Genomic DNA, 25026 nt, shown 5'->3' on the forward strand with positions numbered 1-25026 from the left:
AGACCAAGATGCTTAGGGAGAATACCTTGTAGTCCATTTGTTCAGAGCAGTTGACTACATAGACCAAGATGCTTAGGGAGAATACCTTGTAGTCCATTTGTTCAGAGCAGTTGAACACATAGACTACATAGACCATGATGCTTAGGGAGAATACCTTGTAGTCCATTTGTTCAAAGCAGTTGAACACATAGACTACATAGACCATGATGCTTAGGGAGAATACCTTGTAGTCCATCTGTTCAGAGCAGTTGAACACATAGACTACATAGACCATGATGCTTAGGGAGAATACCTTGTAGTCCATTTGTTCAAAGCAGTTGAACACATAGACTACATAGACCATGATGCTTAGGGAGAATACCTTGTAGTCCATCTGTTCAGAGCAGTTGAACACGTAGACCATGATGCCCAGCGAGCGGCCCAGGTCCTTGGTGGTCTCCGTCTTGCCGGTCCCCGCCGGGCCAGAGGGGGCGCCACTCATGGTCAGGTGGAGGGACTGGGTGAGGGTGATGTAACATCTGATTGGACCAGAGATTAAGGGACTATGTCATGAGGAACCAATGGGAAGTATGTTTTTTTTGGCTGCTATGTCAATCATGATTAAATCTCAACAAAACCACTATACAATTTAAACATTTGCGAATTTCTGCAAAAATACGCTCCATTCTCCATAAAAATGTTAAAGGCAAAACAGAAAAGAAACCCGACCCACAGGTTGAAAACCACTGAGTAGGAGGAGTTAAGTGGTGACCATCATATGGATTTACATAGCAGTCAGTGACCAGTAATAAGGTGTTACATATCAGTCAGTGACCAGTCATAAGGTGTTACATATCAGTCAGTGACCAGTCATAAGGTGTTACATATCAGTCAGTGACCAGTCATAAGGTGTTACATATCAGTCAGTGACCAGTCATAAGGTGTTACATATCAGTCAGTGACCAGTCATAAGGTGTTACATATCAGTAGGGCTGACCTTCGATTAAAATTTTCATGATCGAAGCTTAATCGAAGCTTTCTTTCGAACTTCGAAGCTTCGATGACGGCGACGGGGGGGGGGGGGGTGTATATATAAAGTGCAAGCTGCCGCTTGTGCGAGGCTGCGCTGAATGCGCGGCAGGCCCATTAAGGGCTGCCCTCTACACACGCGTGTATGGAGATACTTTGTTTACAATAATAATAATAATAATAGGCCTAATAATATACAGCAGTTGTACAAGTAGGCTAATTGAGTGAGAGACATAGGCATAACTGGATTTACTAAAGCTCCTTTTATTTATCCCGATTTGAGTTAAATATCTTGCCAAAGAGAAACAATGGTAAAACATACCATATAGGCTAGAAGGCTACTGTACAGGATACAAATATAGCTCTGTAAATAACTTTACATTTTATCTAAACCACGCGTTTTTTTTACTCAAGTAAAACAGGCTTTATGAAAGCAGTAACCGCTGGCTGTGACGCACAATTAATTACAATTAGGCCTAAAACCAGCCGCGCCGACATGAACTCTTAAATGGCCTGGCATTAAATACATAGTAACAAAAACAACAAAGATAACATACCGTAATTAAAGCCAAGGTTACACAATCAGGAATCAGCATTTGCTGCCAGTGCATACTGTCAATTAACAAACGGCATTCTCTGGTTGTAATTATATTCAATATAACATTAAACACTTACGCCATCATTTGATCGAGGCTTTATGAAAGCAGAATGAATTAGGCCTACTAAAACAATAGACTATATCAGTGTGCCAAAAATAAATCTAAGCCATCATTTGATCGAGGCTTTATGAAAGCACAATGAATTAGGCCTACTAAAACAATTTATCAGTGTGTCAAAAATAAATCTGCTTCTATGGCTTCATTTGAATGAGGCTCAATAGGCCGCACCTGTTGCCTAACATTTTACAAAATAAAACAAAAAGACTGAGACATCATTTTGAAGTCAAATAAAAAAATAAAAATAAACAAAAGTATTAGGCTAAATAAAAGTTTTAAGCCTAGACCAGACCTAGCCTATAGGACAAATAAGGAATCTGGCTACTCACTGCTCTTCTGAACTCGTTTGAGATTGTGTGCCAAAAAGACTAAAGTAGCCTATCCACATTCTTTGGCAAAAGGGAACTTCTCGTTTTGTTCACAATAAATCCCGCTTTTGAAAAGATCCGCTCTGAAGGGGTTGAAGTGGCAGGGATGCAGAGCAGACGCCTTGCTACAGATGCCAACTTGGGGAAACGGTGCGCATTTTTTTTCCACCACTCCAGTGGACGGGTCTCCGTTATTTTGTCTCTTAAAAAGTCATCCAGTTCCTCCGCTGCAGTTGCAGTCGTTGCTGCCCGTGGTCCATCTTCATCGTCGTCGTCCATTAAGAGGAGGTCACGTTCTCTCTCTCGATCCGTTTTAGCCCTCTTTCCTGGTGAAGCCGCCTCGCCGTCGACATTGACATCTTCGTCCCTGTCAATTCAATTGATATGCGCTTTATTGACATGAGAAAACATGCGTTTACATTGAAAAAGCAAGTGTCACAAATAAAATAAAAACAGTTGAAAATGGGGAAAATAAATTATACACATAGGAGGGGGTACCTGTTAGATAACGCCAGGCGATCAGCCATCACAGTCACCTCCGTGTACACCTCTTGCCTTTCCTCATCAGACAGCCAGGATAAACGCTTATAGCGGGGGTCGAGGGCTGCGCAGAGAACAGCAGCATCAGTTGGGTCTGAGAATGTCCACCTCTTATTAATTTCCTCCACCAGTTTACTTTTCAGAGCTCTTGTGGCGGGACTGTCGTCGTCTTGCTCCCTCAGATGTCGTCTTTTTATATTTTTCAGCATCGTCATTACTTGTGATATGGACACATTGTTTTCTTGTGACAACAGTTCAGTCAGAGTGAGGAAGGGCTTAAGGACGGCTACAGTGTCCTCTGCAATGACCCATTGGGCTGTCGTCAGGTCCAGAGATCGGTCTGCTCTTTTGGTGACGCTTGGGTCAGACAGGACAGCTGATATTGGCCACCGTTGCTCGCAAAGACGCTCCAGCATTAAATACGTTGAGTTCCAGCGAGTTGCGACGTCTTGAACGACTGCGTGATCTTTTACTTTCTGTGCATCCTGTTTTGCTTTTAATGCCCCAGTTGCTTTCGAACTCTTTTTAAAGTGAGACACGAGGTTCCTTGCAAATCCCACTGTGCGGGTGACAGGGTTGTGGTGTTTTAGTGCAGCATTGATGCACAACTGGAGCGTATGGCCCGCACAGCGGACCCACTTGACATCCCTCCAATTATCCTCCCCTTTCAACACTTCGAGACACAGTCTCATATTGGAAGCATTATCGGAAGCAATCGCAACTCTCTTCTCTGCGGGTATACCGTAACTGTCGGCTACTTCTCCAAGCCTTTGTGCGATGTTAGCACCTGTGTGAGCCTCCTCCATGATCTTGGTCTCCAATACATAGTTTTTCAGATTCCATTCATCGTCTATCCCATGACCTGTCACCGTCATGTATCCCTCCATTTTTAGGCTGGTCCACATATCAGTTGAAAAACTCATTGCAAGGCACACATTAATTTCCTCACGAACCTGATTACGTAGGATAGCGTGTTTAGCAGAAAGAGCCGCTGAGATATTCTCTCGACTGGGCAAAGTATAGCCTGGCTGCAGTACTTTTATTAAACGTTTAAATCCTGCCCCCTCCACAATGTTTATTGGTCTCATGTCCTCGGCAATGAACGTGACTAGGGCATCAGTTATTTGTCCCTTCTTGCGATCCGAAAGCGTATTTACAGGCATAGTTGAGTCAATTGTTGTTTGTGTCGTACTGGGGCCAGCTGCCGATCCATCCAGTTTCATGTCATGCACCTACAGAGTAGTATAAAGGCACAATGATAACAATTAGCCAAGTTCTAACTTTACATTATCCCTATATCCATGGACAATTGGGCATAGCTTAACGTGTTTGCGCTGAGCTGAGGCATACTTACATGTGTCAAGTGATTTTTCAGACTCGTTGTAGATTTGTGATATGCCAGCTTCTTGTGACAAATCTGGCATTCCGCTTTTTCAGCGTTGTCTTTGCATATTTTAAAATGCAACCACACTTCTGACGGCTTCATGTCTGCACTTGTTGTTGTCGGCTTGTTATACACGTGTGTGAGGCGGAGGTGACGCCATCCCGCTGCGCACAAGCTGCACTGGAGCGAGTGCGGTTCGCAACCTAAGGCACGCGGCCCCACCAAAGGACAAACGGCCACGGCCGATTATTCGAATTTTCTTTTCAAATTCGAATACCGTGCCTTCGAACGAAGCTTTGAATATTCGAATTTTTTGGGTCAGCCCTACATATCAGTCAGTGACCAGTCATAAGGTGTTACATATCAGTCAGTGACCAGTCATAAGGTGTTACACAGCAGTCAGTGACCAGTCATAAGGTGTTACATATCAGTCAGTGACCAGTCATAAGGTGTTACACAGCAGTCAGTGACCAGTCATAAGGTGTTACATATCAGTCAGTGACCAGTCATAAGGTGTTACACAGCAGTCAGTGACCAGTCATAAGGTGTTACACAGCAGTCAGTGACCAGTCATAAGGTGTTACACAGCAGTCAGTGACCAGTCATAAGGTGTTACATATCAGTCAGTGACCAGTCATAAGGTGTTACATATCAGTCAGTGACCAGTCATAAGGTGTTACCTAGCGGTCAGTGACCAGTCATAAGGTGTTACATATCAGTCAGTGACCAGTCATAAGGTGTTACCTAGCGGTCAGTGACCAGTCATAAGGTGTTACATATCAGTCAGTGACCAGTCATAAGGTGTTACCTAGCGGTCAGTGACCAGTCATAAGGTGTTACATATCAGTCAGTGACCAGTCATAAGGTGTTACATATCAGTCAGTGACCAGTCATAAGGTGTTACCTAGCGGTCAGTGACCAGTCATAAGGTGTTACATATCAGTCAGTGACCAGTCATAAGGTGTTACATATCAGTCAGTGACCAGTCATAAGGTGTTACATATCAGTCAGTGACCAGTCATAAGGTGTTACATATCAGTCAGTGACCAGTCATAAGGTGTTACCTAGCGGTCAGTTAGAGGAGTTAAGTGGTGACCAGTCATAAGGTGTTACATAGCAGTCAGTGACCAGTCATAAGGTGCCTGCGGCGCTCGGGCGCGAAGAGCAGGACCAAGGTCCGCTGGCCTTCGCGCCGCTTGCAATGTCGTGGACAATAACTGAAAACGAGCGCTCTATGCCGTTTCCATCCATCTTTCCCAGTGGGATCCATAATCAGGCGTCAGTGACCAGTCATAAGGTGTTACCTACCGGTCAGTGACCAGTCATAAGGTGTTACCTACCGGTCAGTGACCAGTCATAAGGTGTTACCTACCGGTCAGTGACCAGTCATAAGGTGTTACACAGCAGTCAGTGACCAGTCATAAGGTGTTACCTACCGGTCAGTGAGAGGTGTGATGACCAGTCGGTTGGTGTTGCCCAGGTATTCGTAGCTGAACTGGAACTGTGCGTCACAGATGTTGATGTAACAGTGCTTGCTGACTTCGTCCCAGCGATGACGCAACTGGGAGAGCCAAGCGAAGGCCTGGCCTGTGATTACCTGGGAGACCACGCAGACACACACGCACACGCACGCGCACGCGCACGCACACGCACACACACACACACACACACACACACACACACACACACACACACACACGCACACACAGTAAATCTGTTTGAGTTGAGTTGAGGAACAGTGAGGTACAGAACTAGGGGTGCAACGATACATATCACGATACATGGTTGACGATACGATACATGGACGATATTGGTTTATTCATGGCAATACGATACGATTGGATTCAATGATTTAAAATCAATATAGTAACTATTTAGCAAAGACATTAAATCTGTGTGAAAGGTTTGGATAGTGCAGGTTTTTAAGGGAAACATGTATTATTATGGATATAAATAAGTAAACACAGTGATTATCTGCCAAATACATGGACATTGTATATTGACAGACCTGCACCTTGACATGAACCCAGAGATTACACACATTTATCCATAGACCAGTGTAGCTATATGGAAAGGAAAAGTAATTAAACCCCTCCTTTTCATTTGTTCTTCTTAAAAATGCTAAATACAATGCACAAGTCGATAGTATCGATACAATCGATTCTTTGCACTGCCGATTCGATACGATACAAAATCAAACGATACGATTCGATTTTAGCAGTTTTCATTTCAATATACTTAGATTTTTTAAGTTAAAAACGATATTTCGATGCAGTTACTATAACGATATTATCATTAACCCCTACGCTATCTTCTGAGCGATGAGATTACAGGAAGTGCAGAGCTAAAGCGCCTTCAGACGGGAGGCGGTTGACGCGTCCTAGTATTTCATTTCCAATGAGAGGAGGGCGATTACTTGGGTTATTATTATTATTACTTGGGTTATTATTATTATTACTTGGGTTATTATTATTATTACTTGGGCCGCACGGAGAGAAGTTGAGGGGCGGAGAGCGAGTAACCCTGGTCCACGTGAAATTCTCGGGCGGTGCGAGGCGTTGTGTGCTTGTAGATCTGCTGTTTTCACTACTTTTGTGCGACAGCCTTGTATGATGAAGCAGGGTTTTGCTTTGTGAAAAAAATTCCAAATTTGAAACTTGGAGATGCGAGGTTTTCTGCCCGACAGTGACGATTTACTTTGTTGGCCGCCCAGCCTCCAAAATGGAACGAAGGCCGACATTTTATTTAATTTTTTTCCCTAATGGCCGGCCTGGACCGTCCGGGAATGAACCGGCCGTTCGGGAGTTGTCCCACTTTTCCCAATGGCCAGCACGTCCCTGACCACGTCTCTGTCCTTACCTTCTGGGTGATGAGCTTTATGACCACCACGTCTCTGTCCTTACCTTCTGGGAGATGAGCTTTATGACCACCACCACGTCTCTGTCCTTACCTTCTGGGAGATGAGCTTTATGACCACCACCACGTCTCTGTCCTTACCTTCTGGGTGATGAGCTTTATGACCACCACCACGTCTCTGTCCTTACCTTCTGGGAGATGAGCTTTATGACCAACACCACGTCTCTGTCCTTACCTTCTGGGAGATGAGCTTTATGACCACCACCACGTCTCTGTCCTTACCTTCTGGGAGATGAGCTTTATGACCACCACCACGTCTCTGTCCTTACCTTCTGGGTGATGAGCTTTATGACCACCACGTCTCTGTCCTTACCTTCTGGGTGATGAGCTTTATGACCACCACGTCTCTGTCCTTACCTTCTGGGAGATGAGCTTTATGACCACCACGTCTCTGTCCTTACCTTCTGGGTGATGAGCTTTATGACCACCACGTCTCTGTCCTTACCTTCTGGGAGATGAGCTTTATGACCACCACGTCTCTGTCCTTACCTTCTGGGTGATGAGCTTTATGACCACCACCACGTCTCTGTCCTTACCTTCTGGGAGATGAGCTTTATGACCACCACCACGTCTCTGTCCTTACCTTCTGGGTGATGAGCTTTATGACCACCACCACGTCTCTGTCCTTACCTTCTGGGAGATGAGCTTTATGACCACCACGTCTCTGTCCTTACCTTCTGGGAGATGAGCTTTATGACCACCACGTCTCTGTCCTTACCTTCTGGGTGATGAGCTTTATGACCACCACGTCTCTGTCCTTACCTTCTGGGAGATGAGCTTTATGACCACCACCACGTCTCTGTCCTTACCTTCTGGGTGATGAGCTTTATGACCACCACCACGTCTCTGTCCTTACCTTCTGGGAGATGAGCTTTATGACCACCACCACGTCTCTGTCCTTACCTTCTGGGTGATGAGCTTTATGACCACCACCACGTCTCTGTCCTTACCTTCTGGGTGATGAGCTTTATGACCACCACCACGTCTCTGTCCTTACCTTCTGGGTGATGAGCTTTATGACCACCACCACGTCTCTGTCCTTACCTTCTGGGTGATGAGCTTTATGACCACCACCACGTCTCTGTCCTTACCTTCTGGGTGATGAGCTTTATGACCACCACGTCTCTGTCCTTACCTTCTGGGAGATGAGCTTTATGACCACCACGTCTCTGTCCTTACCTTCTGGGAGATGAGCTTTATGACCACCACGTCTCTGTCCTTACCTTCTGGGTGATGAGCTTTATGACCACCACGTCTCTGTCCTTACCTTCTGGGCTATGAGCTTTATGACCACCACCACGTCTCTGTCCTTACCTTCTGGGTGATGAGCTTTATGACCACCACGTCTCTGTCCTTACCTTCTGGGTGATGAGCTTTATGACCACCACGTCTCTGTCCTTACCTTCTGGGTGATGAGCTTTATGACCACCACCACGTCTCTGTCCTTACCTTCTGGGTGATGAGCTTTATGACCACCACGTCTCTGTCCTTACCTTCTGGGAGATGAGCTTTATGACCACCACGTCTCTGTCCTTACCTTCTGGGCTATGAGCTTTATGACCACCACGTCTCTGTCCTTACCTTCTGGGTGATGAGCTTTATGACCACCACGTCTCTGTCCTTACCTTCTGGGAGATGAGCTTTATGACCACCACGTCTCTGTCCTTACCTTCTGGGTGATGAGCTTTATGACCACCACGTCTCTGTCCTTACCTTCTGGGCTATGAGCTTTATGACCACCACCACGTCTCTGTCCTTACCTTCTGGGTGATGAGCTTTATGACCACCACGTCTCTGTCCTTACCTTCTGGGTGATGAGCTTTATGACCACCACGTCTCTGTCCTTACCTTCTGGGTGATGAGCTTTATGACCACCACCACGTCTCTGTCCTTACCTTCTGGGTGATGAGCTTTATGACCACCACGTCTCTGTCCTTACCTTCTGGGAGATGAGCTTTATGACCACCACGTCTCTGTCCTTACCTTCTGGGCTATGAGCTTTATGACCACCACGTCTCTGTCCTTACCTTCTGGGCTATGAGCTTTATGACCACCACGTCTCTGTCCTTACCTTCTGGGTGATGAGCTTTATGACCACCACGTCTCTGTCCTTACCTTCTGGGCTATGAGCTTTATGACCACCACGTCTCTGTCCTTACCTTCTGGGCTATGAGCTTTATGACCACCACCACGTCTCTGTCCTTACCTTCTGGGCTATGAGCTTTATGACCACCACGTCTCTGTCCTTACCTTCTGGGTGATGAGCTTTATGACCACCACCACGTCTCTGTCCTTACCTTCTGGGCTATGAGCTTTATGACCACCACGTCTCTGTCCTTACCTTCTGGGAGATGAGCTTTATGACCACCACCACGTCTCTGTCCTTACCTTCTGGGAGATGAGCTTTATGACCACCACGTCTCTGTCCTTACCTTCTGGGTGATGAGCTTTATGACCACCACCACGTCTCTGTCCTTACCTTCTGGGTGATGAGCTTTATGACCACCACCACGTCTCTGTCCTTACCTTCTGGGCTATGAGCTTTATGACCACCACCACGTCTCTGTCCTTACCTTCTGGGTGATGAGCTTTATGACCACCACGTCTCTGTCCTTACCTTCTGGGTGATGAGCTTTATGACCACCACGTCTCTGTCCTTACCTTCTGGGAGATGAGCTTTATGACCACCACCACGTCTCTGTCCTTACCTTCTGGGCTATGAGCTTTATGACCACCACGTCCCTGTCTTTACCAGGAGCATAGTTCTGCCGATTTAAAATTAGCCCAATACGGAAGTAAAACTTCCTATTATTGTCCGCTAGTTGCGATGTTTCCCCCCCCGGCCGATCGCAAAAAGATTTTTTCTCCATTGGATCCCATTCATTTTCCCCTTTCGTGTTCTAACCTCGATTAACATTTTCATGAATACTTTATGGTTCCTATCGCTAGTTAAAAATTGCCTTTCAATCACCATCATATGCGTTTTGTCGAAATGTGGTCCAATTTATTTTAAAATACATGATAATGTTGCGGGGGGGCGTGGCCAACTAAACTGATACCAGCCAGCTGTGTTCTTCTTCGTGTGCTGTATTTCGGGAGGCTCCGACCACATTCTCCCATGTATCCCTGCGGTTGCATGTGACCGTTGGCAGCCAATAGCATCCTCCGATGCCTTTACAGTCTATGATGGCAACACCCATGCCAAGGACCCAAATTGTGTCATTTGCGCTGCATAGAAACCAATGGCTTCGCTTTGTCCATATCTTTTATACAGTCTATGGTCTTTACCTTCTGGGTGATGAGCTTGGCCACCACGTCCCTGGCGTGAACATCGATGGTGCAGACCGTCATGATCTTCTGGCGGTCCCCGGGGGTCAGCTCTCCCAGCAGCATGTGGATCAGCGAGTTCAGCTGCGTGATCTGAGGTAACATCAATAAGATTATAAGATTAAGACCCTAACCCATCTGAGGTAACATCAATAAGATTATAAGATTATAAGATTAGACCCTAACAGTAACCCATCTGTGGTAACATCAATAAGATTATGAGATTAAGACCCTAACAGTAACCCATCTGAGGTAACATCAATAAGATTATGAGATTAAGACCCTAACAGTAACCCATCGGTGGTAACATCAATAAGATTATGAGATTATTATAAGATTAAGACCCTAACAGTAACCCATCTGAGGTAACATCAATAAGATTATGAGATTAAGACCCTAACAGTAACCCATCTGTGGTAACATCAATAAGATTATGAGATTAAGACCCTAACAGTAACCCATCTGTGGTAACATCAACAAGATTATAAGATTAAGACCCTAACAGTAACCCATCTGTGGCAACATCAATAAGATTATTAGATTAAGACCCCAACCCAGGGGTTTTCATCGTTTTCAGGCCAAGGACCCCTTAGTTGAGAGAGAGATGAAGCAGGGACCCCTTAGTTGAGAGAGAGATGAAAAAGGGACCCCTTAGTTGAGAGAGAGATGAAGCAGGGACCCCCACAACCTGTTCATGGATTCCATATAGTTTCATTGTTTGACAGCACAATCATCAGTGTATTTGGAATCATGTGGATTTGTGTTTTCAGATATTTAACCACTTGAACCGTCAATACTTAATAAACTTGACCTTTCACTCCCCTCTACACCAACACTCTTTGCCAAAAATAGCCGATCTACAAGCTCACAACGCCTCGCAGAGCGAGGCGTTGTGAGCTTGTAGATCTGCTATTGGCTGAAGTTCTCTGAATATGGACACTGGGGTTCAAGTGCTTAATATATAAAAGGAGGGAAAAAAGGTTTTATCACACAAAGATTTGGAGGACCCCCTGTAGTCACTCTGAGGACCCCCTAGGGGTCCCGGACCCCCTGTTGAAGACCCCTGCCCTAACCCATCTGTGGTAACATCAATAAGACTATAAGATTATAAGATCAATACGTTCACAGTCGTCTCAGCGTGTTACCGTTGTAAACAATAGCCAGCGCTCCAACGCAAGTGGGAGTGATGAAAAGACTCAGTTTCCCATGATGTAGCGCGTAATAATGTAGACAGGATATCCTACCGTTGGGGGCGGCATAGCTCAGGGGTAGAGAAACCGTTATTAGAGCACGAAGGGTTCCCAGTTCGAATCCGGGCTCCCCCTGAGTTAATAATGTCGAAGGGTCCTTGAGCAAGACTCTGAACCCCTAGTTGCTCCCGGTGAGCAGGTTGGTGCCTTGCATGGTTTCCTCCGCCACCGGTGTATGAATGTGTTTGTGCGTGAATGGGTGAATGTAATGCACAATCTCTGTAAAGCGCTTTGGATAAAAGCGCTATATAAATGCACCATTTACCACTTGTATTCATCATGACTGCAGAAAAATGGATTTATCTCAGATTCTAGTCTCAGATTCTAGTCTCAGATTCTAGTCTCAGATTCTAGTCTCAGATTACGCGTTTGGTCAAAATAACCTGTTTTCTATGGACCATAACTTACGCACGGATCATCGCGGTTGTGTTTTTTTTATTTTCCGTGTGAAAGAGCAGTCTCAAAGTTTTACCCATTCCCGGGTGTAGTCTTTCAAAAAACAGTGCAGTAGTCTCGCGTAGCCAGACAACTATTACACAACCTAGGAAAGCTATACAGAGTCTGGAACTACAGCTCCTGAACGGCGAGTATCGGAAGTAGCCACTGCTGCACTGAACTGTAGTCCCATTTGAAACATAACAGAAGCACACTAGCACAGACAGAGTCATTATAATGAACTGTAGTCCCATTGGAAACATAACAGAAACACACTAGCACAGACAGAGTCATTATAATGAACTGTAGTCTCATTGGAAACATAACAGAAACACACTAGCACAGACAGAGTCATTCTAATGAACTGTAGTCCCATTGGAAACATAACAGAAACACACTAGCACAGACAGAGTCATTCTAATGAACTGTAGTCTCATTGGAAACATAACAGAAACACAGTAGCACAGACAGAGTCATTCTAATGAACTGTAGTCCCATTGGAAACATAACAGAAGCAGCACACTAGCACAGACAGTCATTATAATGAACTGTAGTCCCATTGGAAACATAACAGAAGCACACTAGCACAGACAGTCATTCTAATGAACTGTAGTCCCATTGGAAACATAACAGAAACACACTAGCACAGACAGAGTCATTCTAATGAACTGTAGTCCCATTGGAAACATAACAGAAGCACACTAGCACAGACAGTCATTATAATGAACTGTAGTCCCATTGGAAACATAACAGAAGCACACTAGCACAGACAGGGGGAGTCAACAGTCTGGCCACGCGAGACTATCAGAGCAGTGTCTCAAAGTGTTACCTGCTTCCTGTTGTAGTCCTTCAGTTACCTGCTTCCTGTTGTAGTCTTTCAGAGCGTTACCTGTTTCCTGTTGTAGTCTTTCAGAGTGCTAGCTGTTTCCTGTTGTAGTCCTTCAGAGTGTTACCTGCTTCCTGTTGTAGTCTTTCAGAGTGCTACCTGCTTCCTGTTGTAGTCTTTCAGAGTGTTACCTGCTTCCTGTTGTAGTCCTTCAGAGTGTTACCTGCTTCCTGTTGTAGTCCTTCAGAGCGTTACCTGTTTCCTGTTGTAGTCCTTCAGAGCGTTACCTGCTTCCTGTTGTAGTCCTTCAGAGCGGTCTCAAAGCCCTCCTCCACTCTCTCGAAGGCGATGCTCACATCTGTAGCCCACCACACCTGGCTGCCCGTCAGACCCACCTGCACCAGACACACACACACACACACACACACACACACACACACACACACACACACACACACACACACACACACACACACACACACACACACACAGAGAGCACACACACACACACACACACACACACACACACACACACACACACACACACACACACACACACACACACACACACACACACACACAGCGTGCAGGTTAGTTTACTTTAGTTTAACACACTGCATACACAGAGCAGACAGCCTTCCAGTTAGTTTAGTTTATTTTAGTTTAGAGAGCAGAACCACACATAAACCATTCTCTTTGAACCTGGATCATCATCATCATCATCATCATCATCATCATCATCATCATCATCAACATCATCATAAACACTGAGAAATGGTTTGGGACTGTATTATTATTATTATCACAAAACTAGAAATACTGTTCCAACAAAACAGTGTGGGCTCGCATGTAACACCATGTATGGGCACAAAGATCTACCCTTTGGCTGCTCCTCATTGGCTAATGGCCCTGCCTTTGGCTGCTCCTCATTGGCTAATGGCCCTGCCTTTGGCTGCTCCTCATTGGCTAAGGGCCCTGCCTTTGTACTGACTGTAATTTTGTTTGAGGAGAATAAACTTGACCCTGAACATTTTGGTCAAACACACTGGTCTGGCCTTTCAGCGAGCTCACAATTATTCTTTATTACATTGTTTTATTTTGGTCTCAAATATTGAACTATCGGCTCGGGAATGCCACAACAAAAATTAAAAAATCAGTGAACTTTTATTCTATGTGTTCTAGAGCTATGAACTCTGTGATCTATACATTCTTCCAATTCTGAATGAATGAATGAATGAATGAATGAATGAATGAATGAATGATTTTATCTGGAGGGCCGAATTGTCATGTGAAGCTTGACCAATCCTCAATTCTGGAGGCACGGGACACACATATTTTTCAAGAAAAATGAAGCTTCAATGAAGCTTCAAAGTATGGTCTCATTGGACATTTTTAATCATCCAATCATCAGACCGGGACGTACGTTACACACATATTCTGGATGTACGGGACAGATAAAACCTGTTAATTCTGGACTGAAATGACCATATATGGACATGAACGGGACACACAAAGCCACTTAGTTAGATGGGGGGAAAAAAGGTTTTTTCTACGGTGAACTACTCCTTTAAGACACATGTAATGGTACGTTCAGCTTCTGAAAAAAATGACATTTTGCATCAGTGTAACACCGCCCTCTAGTGTCAAACAAGTTACTGGTTGGTTACTGGTTCAAGCCGGTTTGTAACTGCCAATGTAAACATCTTTTGATACGACAATACACAAAAACAGAATGATTTTTATAATTTTTATCTCTTTGGCAAATATTGTTAGCCATCTCACCATTATAAGCACGTGTTAAGAATATATTTCTACTAGCATGAAAAACATCTCTAAGCTTGACTGGCAGCCTTGGCTAGCCAATCAGAGGTCTTTAAGCGTGACCTGCAGCCATGGCTAGCCAATCAGTGGCACCCTGGGGATGTGGCTCCGCCTACTAGGCCGCTGCTTCGGCAAATCAACCACTTCCATATTCTGGGCCAGGAACCTTCACCCCAAAAATATCAGATCTACAAATCTAGGGGGTCTTTAGAGGGGGTCTTACAGGGAGGCCTTTATTTATTTTTTATTTTTTACATTGACCACAAACCCCAGCATTAGTCAAAAAATTGCAGATCTAAAAGCACAGGTGTTGTGAGCTTGCAGATCTGTTATTTTGGGTGTTTTGAGTTTTGGCGTAAAGAGGGCAAAAGAGCGGACCAAGTACAGCACACCGCAACGCAGAATACTTCAGAAGCAAGCAGAGTGCTCCAGCAGTACGCATCGGGTTTTAAATGATAGTAGAGTGTTAAATGTGGAGGTCTTGCAATCCCAGATTTGACACACGCACCAGCTTCACTGTTCTACCACGGTCATCATCATCATCATCATCATCATCATCAGTAGAACAGGTCTTCAGGGTCCATCTTCATTCTTCAGGGTCCATCTGGTTTTCCTAACCCCCCCCCCCCCCCCCCCCGGCTCCACCGGAGCCTTCAGCATCATATCAGCGTCTTGTTGTATTGTGCTGAGAGTCCTGTTGGAGATCCTGGATCTCCCGGCTGGGAACATCAGCCACCATCTCCAGCCCCTCACATCTTTCCTCTCTATGTTCCTCCTCCCTCCATGTCCTCTTGGTGTTGTGATTGCCGTGGCCCAGGGTTGGGGTGCAGCTCTGCTCCTCCACCTCCTCCACCACCTCCTCCACCTCTTCCAGGACCTTCTCCTGTGTCTCCTCCGGCCGCTCCTCCGTCTCTCCCCGCTCCTCCTCCTCCTCCTCCTCCTCAGACTCTGCGTAGGCGGTGGCGTAGCCTCCTCCTCCGTCGCTGCTCTCCCCGCCCTCGTCGTCTTCGCTGAGGACGTTGTCGTCGTCGCCCCGGCTGGCTTCGTGGAAGCAAGTGGAACCGGAGCTCACCACCGCCGCCGAGGAGTCGTCGGGTCGCCGAAGAGTGGCGGCGCGAGCGGTGCGCCGCCGACGGGGCCGCCGTCTGGGAGGACACTCGCCGACGGCGTCGCCCTCCTCTGGGAGGACGAGGACCCGCGAGGACGCCGTGGCGGCGGCTGCAGCAGCGTCCCGCAGGCCTCCGCTCAGCTCCGACATCTGGGCGCGCAGCGTGGTCACGCCCGCCCTCACCTGGGACATCTCGCCGAACAGAGAGGAGCGCAGCTCCGACACCTCGGCGCGCAGCGACGCCATGCAGCTCAGCACGGCGTCCAGCTGGTTGCGCAGGTCCAGCTGCTGGCAGGGAGACAGGCTCTCCACCACCGCAACCACCGCCGCCATCATCCTCACCTGCTGGTTCTGCTGCTGGGGGTGTTGGTGGATCCCTGAGGCCTCCACACTCCTCTGATGGGTCTGGTGGATCCCTGAGGCCTCCACACTCCTCTGATGGGTCTGGTGGATCCCTGAGGCCTCCAGGCTCCCCTGATGGGTCTGGTGGATCCCTGAGGGCTCCAGGCTCCCCTGGTGGGTCTGGTGGATCCCTGAGGCCTCCAGACTCCCCTGATGGTTCTGGTGGATCCCTGAGGCCTCCAGACTCCCCTGATGGTTCTGGTGGATCCCTGAGGCCTCCACACTCCCCTGATGGTTCTGGTGGATCCCTGAGGCCTCCACACTCCCCTGATGGTTCTGGTGGATCCCTGAGGCCTCCACACTCCTCTGATGGTTCTGGTGGATCCCTGAGGCCTCCACACTCCCCTGAGGGTGGTGGTGGATCCCTGAGGCCTCCAGTCTCCCCTGATGGTTCTGGTGGATCCCTGAGGCCTCCAGACTCCCCTCTCGGTGGGTCTCTTCTGTCTCCGGGGCTCGGTCAGTCGCAGACCTCTGCTGCTGCTGCGTGGTCACCGCCGGTCGCTGGTCCTCCTGACCAAGAGGCTCCTCCTCCTGGGGAAGCCTGGGTGGTTGAGACCTGCTGCTCCTTCTCCTCGTCTCCTCTTCTTCCTGTATGAAGGCGTTGTACGCCATGTAACTCGTACCGGCCACCGCGGCCAGCGCTACCACACCCTGCCAAGACATCTCTTCTACCACGACGGGACGCGTCAACAACGCAAACAAAACCCAAACTGGTTGGCTGTTGTTAGATATATATATATATATATATATAAGTGATCTTCAAATGGACGTTGGCTATTGGTTCATACTCGACAGCCGTGTCACTCCTGGTGTTTAAATAGTAAACTGCGGGATAATTGCTTACGTTGGGATCAACACTACAGTTAGTAATAGACCCTGGCCTGGTTATAATGTTATGTTTCTGATGATCAGGGTTGAAGTCGTGAGGCAGAGCGTTTCAGTCTATATATCTGTGGATGGAGGACACACTGTTGCTATGGCGATGGGAGAAAGGACATGTGAATCCCAGAACGGCTGTGGTGATCGTAAGGCTGAAAGCTGATTAAACCACACCAATGAAGAGCCCCTGTTAGACCTGCTGGCTTTTATAGCCTCACACAAGTGTCGGTTTGTTGATCTTCCTTATTTGGGCATCCAGATTTCCATATATGGCCACAGCAGTGCGGGGTGGAGGGCAGGAGGAAAGCAACGCTTGGAATGGAAGTGATGTCACAATAACAGTCATAGTCCTTTTATACCAGCTTGCACTTTCTGAGGTGGTGACGTAACAGAGAATGCTGCTCCCTCATTGGCTAAAGGCATAGCCACATTATGTAAAAATCAAACCTCGGTTCGAAGTGAAGCGGTGGACAGATAAAACCTCCAATAGCACATGAAACCAAGTCATTTGATGAGACCATCAAATTGTACATGTTCCTCTCCATGCTGACTATAGCATAGTTAATAACTATTTAGTATAAACCATGCTATTACCTATAGGGTTGAATTGTCATGTGAAGCTTCACCAATCCAATGCAATAGGTGAGACCTATGCAATAAGTGAGACCTATTGCATATTTGAAAAAGCCTATTCATTCTGGACTGATATTTTACACGTACGAGACAGGAAAAACCTGTTCATTCTGGCCTGGAGTGACCATATATGGACATAAGGTAACATACTTTGTGTTTTTGAAAAACCCTGTTCATTCTGGACTGAGATCACCATATATGGTAATTAAACGGACATTCTGTGGGACAGGAAAAACCTGTTCATTCTGGCCTGGAGTGACCATATATGGACATAAGGTAACATACTTTGTGTTTTTGAAAAACCCTGTTCATTCTGGACTGAGATCACCATATATGGTAATTAAACGGACATTCTGTTTTTGAAAAAGCCTGTTCATTCTGGACTGAAATGACCATATATGGGCGTGATACACACAAAGCCATTCATTGGAAGCGGTTTTCACCGCTTCAAAAATGCTTCAGAAATTCATGAGAAAATGAGGAAATGTCATACTGTGGCGTCTAGGAAGCTGACCATCTGTAGACCAGCTGTGCAAGCTGGTAGTAAAAAATCTCACCTGTGTGAAGTGAGCGGTGCAAACACATGACGTGTTTTGGCTAACACGTCATGGACAGAGCGGCTTTTGATTGGTCCGTGTAAATCTTTTGGCTAGAACAAAGCTTTTGATTGGTCCGTGTTTTTGGCTAACACGTGATGTCATGAACAGAAAGGCTTTTGATTGGTCTGTGTTTTTGGCTGACAGAAAGTGGGATATAGGAGCGCTTTGCACCGCTCAAAACCTTCCCTCAGGGGGACGTGATACCGTTACTGTTCTGTTCTCACCCAGTGTGTGATTAGGCACTAAAACCTTAGCCTGGTGGGCCGTCCCTGTTACTGCGTTCACTCATTCCTTCCCCAGTATGAGGTCTGGACCTCTGCGTATAGGCAGCGAGTATGAGACATTGGACCCGATCATTTTCTGATCGGGGCCAATCAGTGACTGCGTTTCAACTGCTGTCCGCAAAACAAGTGAAAAGCTTCCCCTGATTGGTTCATGTGTAGATGGTGACTGCAGCATTTTCAGAACGACATGGCTGCCCTCGATGCAACAAGTGTAACAGTTAACGCTGAAACGATAAAACTAGCAATAAGTGAAGTTATTTCAGAGTTGGAATCAATTATAACAATTAAAAAGTCTTTGTTTGCCATTCTTCCGACTGGCTGCACTTTGATGACAGATGTTTTGCTATGCTGATTGGTTAGAGAAGTCTGTCTGTCAAGGCAAGTACTCCCGCCCACTTTTCAAGCTGCCAATAGGCCGAAGGGCCAGACCTCATAGTGGGGAAGGAATGACTGAGTGAATACAGTATGTGGGATGGCCCGCCAGGCTACTGAAATGTATTGTAAATGTAAACAAAGCAGACCTGTGCAGGGTAAGTTAGGGTTTAAGGTTTAGGGTTGGGGTCAGGGTTAAGGTTCAGGGGTCAGCCAACCTGGGCAGGGTAGTCAAACAGCCACTGGTCTCTGGGTTTGTCTTCGTAGGCGGAGACGGCCTCCTGGATCTCCCTGCGCACGGTGCAGCGCATGCTGCCTTCTAGAGCACTGAGCCAACACTCTGCCTGTTTAATAATACATAATGATTTATTAATATTAGCCTGGTAATAAGAATACAAATGTTATTAATAATAACTAGAAACACAGTTCCTATGAAACAGTGTGGGCTCGCTGCTCCCTCATTGGCTAAGGGCTCTGCCTTTGTACTGTCTGTCATTGTTTTAGAAGCATAAACTTGGTCTATGAAGATTTACAAATCATACATTAACCACTTCTGCCCAGCATACAATTCGGCCATTTGAAAATAGCTGATCTACAAGCTCAACAGATTTTTAGACATTTGAAAACTTGTGAAATGAGACATTCTGCAAAATGAGTGCTATCTAACTTTGATTGTAACAGAGTATTTCTACATTGCACACACACACACACACACACACACACACACACACACACACACACACACACACACACACACACACACACACACACACACACACACACACACACACACACACACCCTACCTGTCCCGTGCGCACACACACACACACACACACACACACACACACACACACACACACACACACACACACACACACACACACACACACACACACACACACGCACACACACACACACACACACACACACCCTACCTGTCCCGTGCACACGCAGGGCTCAGAGAAGGACACGTACTCCCCCTCCCTGCTGAACATCCCCACGGCCACCGCCTCTCCGTCGCCCCCTGTGGCAGGATCCTTGAAGCGCAGGTCTGCTATGTTGTCAAACAGCTTCAGCAGGTGTCTGGTCACCTGGTGATGACATCATCATCATGGGGTTAAAGGCAGGGTACCTTTAAAGCACATTTTGACTTAGTGTGGTTGCTACAACACACAATTCTCCTTTTGCACACAGTAGTGCAATGCAAGATAGAGGGCGCCAGATCCCTTTGAGTCACACCCTACCACTACTTCCTGTTCATCCACAGAGCATTGATTCTAGTTGTTTTCTCCGTTAGATTAAAGTGCTTTCTTTTCACCTTTTTCAACTTTTATTACTTGTCAAAATACATTTTATTTTTCTGCCTCATCTTTTTACCATCCCAAGTAATAAAAGTTGAAAAAAGTGAAAAGAAATCTAATGGAGAAAACAACTAGAATCAATGCTCTGTGGATGAACAGGAAGTAGTGGTAGGGTGTGACTCAAGGGGATCTATCAGCTGATCTATCTTGTATTGCACTACATTGTGCAAAAGGAGAATTGAATTCGATCTGAATATTTTTTATTTTTCCCCAACAAAGTGAAGCTTTTTTTTCCCTAACAAAGTGAAGCTGTATTTTTGTAATCTTTCTGAGTGATCTTATCCGGGTTGGCACCTCGACAGAGTGCAGTGAGAACCACCTGCCCTCGGAGGCCCCGAACCCCCTGTTGATGTCATTAGGTCGACGAACACCCTTTGGATCGACCACCAAACTCTAACCCAAACCCTAATCCTAACCTCAGTAAATCTATGCCTAACTCTAACCCTAACCCTAACCTAACCTCAGTAACCGTGACGTGGGTGATTATCTAACCTGCCGACGCTGTTCGACCCAACGGGAGTTCGACCTATGGGGCTGTCCCCGTTGATGATGACCCCTGTCTTCTCCAACATCTGCGGTGGGGATGTTGTGTTGGTCTTTGTTGTCTGGAGGTGTGTGGGTCTTCATGAAGCTCTCACACACTCACATTATAAAACACTATATGTACTGTGTAGGGTTACTCTGTCCTCCTGAAAGGTGAGTTTTCACCTGTCTATGGGAGAAGTGATGACTACCTCCTTCTCTGGCCTCCTGAAAGGTGAGTTTTCACCTGTCTATGGGAGAAGTGATGACTACCTCCTTCTCTGGCCTCCTGAAAGGTGAGTTTTCACCTGTCTATGGGAGAAGTGATGACTACCTCCTTCTCTGGCCTCCTGAAAGGTGAGTTTTCACCTGTCTATGGGAGAAGTGATAACTACCTCCTTCTCTGGCCTCCTGAAAGGTGAGTTTTCACCTGTCTATGGGAGAAGTGATAACTACCTCCTTCTCTGGCCTCCTGAAAGGTGAGTTTTCACCTGTCTATGGAGAAGTGATAACTACCTCCTTTTCTGGCCTCCTGAAAGGTGAGTTTTCAGGGCAGTTTTGAAGGATGCCAGCGAGCTACATGTTTTGTTTTAAAGGGAGGTAGTCAAGGAATTCCACACCTGGGTGGCAGTGTTGTAGAAGGAGAATTTACCCATATTTGTCTTATGGGTTTGTGTTATCAGATCGTTGTGTTGCGCTCCCTCTGGTGTTGTGGCTGTGGGCGGGGCAGGAGTTTCATGAAGGCCATGGCCGCCGTTGCCCCTCAGTTTGGCCTTGTGCCCCTCAAACCAATGGCATGACCGGAGGCCACAGTGGCCTTAATGCCCCAGCTGACTGTACCGAATTCTCCTCTGTCTCTTTCAATGTGTAGACAGTAGACACCAGTGTCTCTTTCTTGTCATGTAGACACCAGTGTCTTTTGTTGAGAATCTGAATCTGAAAACCAATCCAGTGACTTTGATTGGTGCAGGGCTGAGCATGGATCAGATTGTAATTGTAAATACCATCATTGATCTATTTCACTGCAGATTAGGTTATCATCCTTAACTCTTAAATTCAACAAATTCTTTCAATAGACTAAAATATTGTTTTATTTAAGGACCTTCCTGCCGTGGCATTTGGCCTTTGTGCCCTCAAAGAATGGACAACACCAAAGGCCACGTGGCCACGCCCCTAAAATGATGAAACTCCAGGCCTGGCTGTGGGTGTGGCTAACCTTTTGGAGGTGTTTGGTCAGATACGCTGGTACTGAGGGAATGGAAGGCAGATTTGCGTGGACTGTTTTCTTTGTTGTCTGGAGGTGTGTGGGTCTTCATGAAGCCCTCACAGCAGACAGACTTGTCTCCATGCACAGAGCAGCATCTGAGCAGATCTCTGATCTCATTCTGACACATTCTCTCCTGGAAGCCGTTGGCCTTCAGACAATCCTGGATGGCACAGGCCTGCTTCTGACACGGATCCTTCCTCTTCCTCCCTGGCATCCTTAGCTTGTTGTCCCGGACAAACGCTTTTGTTTCGGCTGAAACGCAACATGATATTTGGTTCGGTAGCACAGATGTCACGCGAGGTTTCTGGCCAATCGGTGAAGGCAGTTGTGGTTGATCTTTCCAGACGATTTGGTTAAACTGATGTTTTATGCGAGGCGAAAACTTAAAGATGAAGTTGATTTGTTGCTTAAAGTTGTTTTATTTGGACCTAAAAACACAACTATCTCTACATATACACTGACTGATATAGACTTACCATTATGTAAGGACATGTTTGTGATGTCACTCATTGGATAAAAAACACTTTTAGCTAATGAGGAAGGAGCATAAAGGTGATGTCACGAAAATGGTGGTTTCCCATTGGCTAAAAATTCTAGTCTCCGTAAACTCGAAGCGATAACAATAGTGAGGACACATAAAGACAGAGTCTGTATTATTTTAACCAACACTCAGCTGTAAAGGGTGTTCAATAGCCCTGATTTATGCTAAACAAATCAAACCTCGGTTCGAAGTGAAGCGGTGAACTTTTATTCTATGTGTTCTAGAGTTATGAACTCTGTGATCTATACATTCTTTATATTCTGAATGAATTAATGATTTTATCTGGAGGGCCGAATTGTCATGTGAAGCTTGACCAATCTTCAAAGTATCCAATCATCAGACCGGGACGGACACTACACACATACGTACGTACGTACGTACGTACGTATGTACGGACGGACGGTCGGACGGGCGGACGGACGGACGGACGGACGGACGGACGGACGGGACGGGACAGATAAAACCTGTTCATTCTGGACTGATATGACCATATATGGACATGGGACACACATTTTGTTTTTGAAAAACCCTATTCATTCTGGACTGATATTCTGGACGTAAGGGACAGATAAAACCTGTTCATTCTGGACTGTTATGACCATATATGGACATGAGGTGACAGACATTTTTGTTTTTGATAAAACCTGTTCATTCTGGACTGGGATGACCATATATGGACATGAAACACATTTGTTTTTGGAAAAAAAACTGTTCATTCTGGACTCTGAAAATCAAAAAAATGGAGTTAAGAGGTTTTGGCCAGACAGTGACCATATGATATGATATGTTGGGGGTCTACAGTACCTGTAGGCTGATCTACAGCAGGTCCTACAGTACCTGTCTGGGCTGTGTCCCCTTGGAGACGATCTCCAACAGGTCCTGGGCGGAGACGAAGTAGAAGCGAGGGAAGGTGAGTCTCTTGGTCTCCAGGTACTCGGCCAGAGCCTTCTCACAGACACACAGCCTCTGCTGCAAGGCCTCCAGCTGCTCCAGGAACCCTGGCTGGTTGGTGACCTCCACAACGTTGTTGTTCTGGACCACCGCAAGCATGAGAGTCTGGAAACCCAGCACAGCATGTTAGTATCATAGAACCTAACCCTAACCTTCCACCACGTTGTTGTTCTGGACCACCAGGAGCATCAGAGTCTGGAAATATAATATATATGATTATAGAACCTAACATTAACCCTCCACCACGTTGTTGTTCTGGACCACTGCAAGCATGAGAGTCTGGAAACCCAGCACAGCATGTTAGTATCATAGAACCTAACCCTAACCTTCCACAACGTTGTTGTTCTGGACCACTGCAAGCATGAGAGTCTGGAAATATAATATATATGATTATAGAACCTAACATTAACCCTCCACAACGTTGTTGTTCTGGACCACCAGGAGCATCAGAGTCTGGAAATACAATATATATGATTATAGAACCTAACATTAACCCTCCACCACCTTGTTGTTCTGGAACACCGTAAGCATGAGAGTCTGGAAATATAATATATATGATTATAGAACCTAACATTAACCCTCCACCACGTTGTTGTTCTGGACCACCAGGAGCATCAGAGTCTGGAAATACAATATATATGATTATAGAACCTAACACTAACCCTCCACCACGTTGTTGTTCTGGACCACCAGGAGCATCAGAGTCTGGAAATACAATATGATTATAGAACCTAACACTAACCCTAACCCTGTACTGTATGTTAGTATCATATAACCCTACCCTAAACCTGCATCATGTTGTAGTTCTGGACCACTGCAAGCATGAGAGTCTGGAAATATAATATATATGATTATAGAACCTAACATTAACCCTAACCCAGTACTGTATGTTACTATAGAACCTAACATTAACCCTAACCCAGTACTGTATGTTAGTATCATATAACCCTACCCTAACCCTGCACCATGTTGTTGTTCTGGACCACTGCAAGCATCAGAGTCTGGAAATACAATATATATGATTATAGAACCTAACATTAACCCTAACCCAGTACTGTATGTTACTATAGAACCTAACATTAACCCTAACCCAGTACTGTATGTTACTATAGAACCTAACATTAACCCTAACCCAGTACTGTATGTTACTATAGAACCTAACCCTAACCCTCCACCATGTTGTTGTTCTGGACCACCGTAAGCATGAGAGTCTGAAAGATGAGTAGCATGTTAGTAGTATGGGGCTGTTAAGTCTGACATCATTTTGTAGGCAGAGGAGACTTTTGGCCCCAAAAAAAGCGAATCTTTTTACTATTCTTACTATTTACTAATTTTTCTTCTCTTTGTTGTTGAAAGGAAAGTGGTAGAATTATACTTTAGTCGTTATTTTTGTCTCGGATCTGTTGAAATAGCGAGGGACACATATTGACAATAAATCTGTTTGGAGGTCTGACTACAAAATGATGTCACAGTTTAAAAGCCCCATAGAACCTAACACTAACCCTAACCCTCCAC

At 45.9% G+C, this 25026-nt stretch overlaps 1 protein-coding gene across 1 annotated transcript in view; it reads right to left on the minus strand.

Annotated features, from left to right (window-relative positions):
* The window catches only part of dnah9l (dynein, axonemal, heavy polypeptide 9 like), a gene marked incomplete at both ends in the record, with an annotated part of 263680 nt that overhangs the window by 130257 nt on the left and 108397 nt on the right, over nucleotides 1-25026 (minus strand). Inside the window, 7 exons of the mRNA XM_080727109.1 lie at nucleotides 362-518; nucleotides 5453-5613; nucleotides 10221-10352; nucleotides 13058-13165; nucleotides 19087-19212; nucleotides 19805-19960; nucleotides 23398-23616. Of these exons, the coding sequence (XP_080583235.1) occupies nucleotides 362-518; nucleotides 5453-5613; nucleotides 10221-10352; nucleotides 13058-13165; nucleotides 19087-19212; nucleotides 19805-19960; nucleotides 23398-23616 (1059 nt within the window). The remainder of the gene's footprint in view (nucleotides 1-361; nucleotides 519-5452; nucleotides 5614-10220; nucleotides 10353-13057; nucleotides 13166-19086; nucleotides 19213-19804; nucleotides 19961-23397; nucleotides 23617-25026) is intronic.

This window comes from Nannobrachium achirus, assembly GCF_963921795.1.
Source record: "Nannobrachium achirus genome assembly, chromosome: 5".
In the NCBI taxonomy this organism is placed as follows: Eukaryota; Metazoa; Chordata; class Actinopteri; order Myctophiformes; family Myctophidae; genus Nannobrachium; species Nannobrachium achirus.